General features: G+C 44.1%; 1 protein-coding gene across 1 annotated transcript in view; it reads left to right on the top strand.

The window, feature by feature from the left end:
* The window catches only part of LOC106530858 (DNA topoisomerase II beta), a gene marked incomplete at its 3' end in the record, with an annotated part of 50,555 nt that extends 48,224 nt beyond the window's left edge, over positions 1–2,331 (top strand). Inside the window, 4 exon segments of the mRNA XM_014026567.1 lie at positions 1,014–1,148; positions 1,233–1,433; positions 1,511–1,706; positions 2,240–2,331. Of these exon segments, the coding sequence (XP_013882021.1) occupies positions 1,014–1,148; positions 1,233–1,433; positions 1,511–1,706; positions 2,240–2,331 (624 nt within the window).
* Positions 2,332–2,864: the final 533 nt, after the last annotated feature.

Below are 2,864 nucleotides of genomic sequence, written 5' to 3'. Positions count from 1 at the left end.
GTTTAAAATCCATGCTGTCCAATCCAGGTCACTGTTTTTTACAGAAACCCTGTAAAAGCATCGCAGCTTTGCCAATCTCAGAGGATTAAAAGAAAAAAAATTCCTGTATCCACATTGTGATCCAGAACATCACCAAAATTTAAAGGTGTGTTCCTTGGCCCAGTACCCACATGTGGTAAAAATGTCATGACAATCTGTCTACAAGTTTTTGAGTAATGTTGTCCACAGACAGAACGACAGACAAACATACGCGACCGGAAACATTACCTCGCCCTTGACGGATAAGAAGTAAATAAAAAAGGCAACTACAAGTGCTGATACTGGAGATAAACCCAAATTATTAATTTTTTTTATTTATTTACGTGTAACATTTTAACTGTGAAGGTATTCTTCCAGTGAAAAGACGTGTAAATACGCGTCCCGATGCATTTTAATGGTAAGGTTGGAGCGCGTGGTCATGCAAACACGTAAAGCCGACGTCAGGTGAAGGCTAGACCGTCTCATTTCACAGCAGCTTTAAGCAGCCTACCRGACCCAGCGAGGACGTGGCCCAACAGGGCTACGTGCTCATGAGGACCCAGCCCATGAATTGAGACACAGCCATGCTGTGCGTCAGCTCGACCGTGAAGGAGGCTAAGCTAAGATGCTAACAGGACGTTGCGTGTGCTATAAACAACCATCCCCTACTACAAGCAGGCTAAAACAGTGCAGAAAATTGACGTCGTCGTTCACAACTCCTCCTTCTGTTCACTGATTGTACAAAAGAAACCTACCAAAGAAATCCTTGTCTATGGCAGAAATCCCAGACGGAGCAGAGGAGGGAGATTAGAATCGAGCAGAACTGTGTAGGAAGGCTACAAGTAACTTAGAAAGAAATAGATCAAAGTTCAGCACTTTAATAATAAACCCACTTCAACCTGTAAGCAGTGTTTTCCTCATAGTGTGTAAGATGTGCCATAGTTCTTACAGTGGTTAACTTGTGTGTTTGTTTGTTTTTGTGTGTATAAATACAGCTTCCCAATTACAAGAACTTCAAAGGGGTGATCCATGAGCTGGGACACAACCAGTACCTGGTCAGTGGAGAAGTCTCTGTCTTGGATAAAAACACCGTTGAGATCACAGAYCTTCCTGTGCGGACCTGGACTCAGGTAGGACCCAGCTGCAGGGCTCAGGTGAGCTGTGTGCGTGGATGTTAGCTGTGTTACAGTTCTGCGTGGTCTCTGTGGCTGCAGGCCTACAAGGAGTCGGTGCTGGAACCCATGCTGCTGGGCACTGATAAGACCCCGGCTCTCATCAACGATTATAAAGAGTACCACACTGACACCACAGTCAAGTTTGTGGTGCGCATGTCTGAGGAGAAGCTGGCCCAAGCAGAGGCAGTGGGCCTCCACAAGGTCTTCAAACTGCAGTCCAGTCTCACCTGCAACTCCATGGTACACCTGCTCAGGATCAGAACCAGCTACAGCTACACGTACGGTGTGTTTTATTCTTCTAACGTCTTCGTTTCTAGGTGCTGTTCGATCACATGGGCTGTTTGAAGAGGTACGACTCAGTCCAAGAAATCCTGAAGGAGTTCTTCGACCTTCGTCTGCACTACTACAAACTGAGGAAGGACTGGCTGCTGGGTAGTCTGGGCTCCGAGGCCGCCAAGCTGTCCAACCAGGCCCGCTTCGTGCTGGAGAAGATCGAAGGAAAAATAACAATAGGTGGGAGTTCTGACCGTGTTTAAGAACGGCTGTTAACCCCAGGGTTCAGGAAAACTCTGAAAAATACTGATTTGATTTGAGTGAAGAAGAGTGTAAAACATTGTTGGCCCACAGCTTCAGCTTTTATCTGCCAGTAAAATCATTTCTGAGTTTCTGGTTGAAGACTTCACACAGAAAACAAACCTCCTCCAGACCTTTCATTTCAGTTAAAACTAAACATGACAAAAACATTTGATTATTGAAAATTGAAAATATTCCAATAAAAACTGCTGCTGTGACAGTTTTAATAAACAGAAAGACAGAAAGTCTTCATTATTTTTACCAGAAGTATCCTTACAACATGCTGACCATTCATCTTTTTATTTATAAGAAGAGCTTCATTTGATTGATTTAGTCTTGCTGGAGTTGGAACCTAATCCAAATTAAACCTGGCCCTGTGTGATCCACATGAGCAGCATTATATAACGTCTGTCAGGATTATTGCCTTCAACTCGTTGCTTTAGTTCTCAATGTTTTTGTTTTTTTTCTTTCAGAGAACAAATCAAAGCGTGAACTCATCCGCATGCTGGTGCAGAAAGGCTTTGAGTCGGATCCTGTTGCTGCCTGGTCCAAGGCCCAGGAGAAGGTACCACAGAGCTGCTGTAAAACATCTGCTCACACCAGGAGTCAGCAGGAAGGAAAGCTGTAGGAACTATTCACTGTAGTTTATCTGTATCTGTCCATCCTAACTAAAGGCCGGGCTGGAGGAGTCCAGACTGCACCAAGAACCAGCTGGACTCAGGTCCAGGAATGCAGACTCTGCAAAGTTCCATCGATAACAACAAAAATTAGATGTTAACTTGTAGAGTTGATTATTATGTGACTGTAACCGTGTTTCCATCAAGGCTTTTTGATGCACATTTAGAAGTGTCGCATTAAAAATGTGACAAAAAGTCGGACGGAAACAGCAAAGGTCTAAAAAAAATCCTCAGTTCGCTAAAAAGTTTTTACGCTCGCTTGAGGTGGTTTTTGGATGATTCGCAAAGWAGTTAGTGCGCAAAACGGGAGATGGAAACACGTTTGTCGAATCAATTCTGAGTAGGGCATATTTACCTCACGTGACGTTCAGCTGTTTCTGTTTTCCTAGCACGTCCCAGCATAGTTGCACGTGCCTTTCCG

This window comes from Austrofundulus limnaeus, unplaced genomic scaffold (genome assembly GCF_001266775.1).
Source record: "Austrofundulus limnaeus strain Quisiro unplaced genomic scaffold, Austrofundulus_limnaeus-1.0 Scaffold568, whole genome shotgun sequence".
NCBI lineage: Eukaryota > Metazoa > Chordata > Actinopteri > Cyprinodontiformes > Rivulidae > Austrofundulus > Austrofundulus limnaeus.
This window is presented reverse-complemented; position numbering and strand designations above follow the sequence as displayed.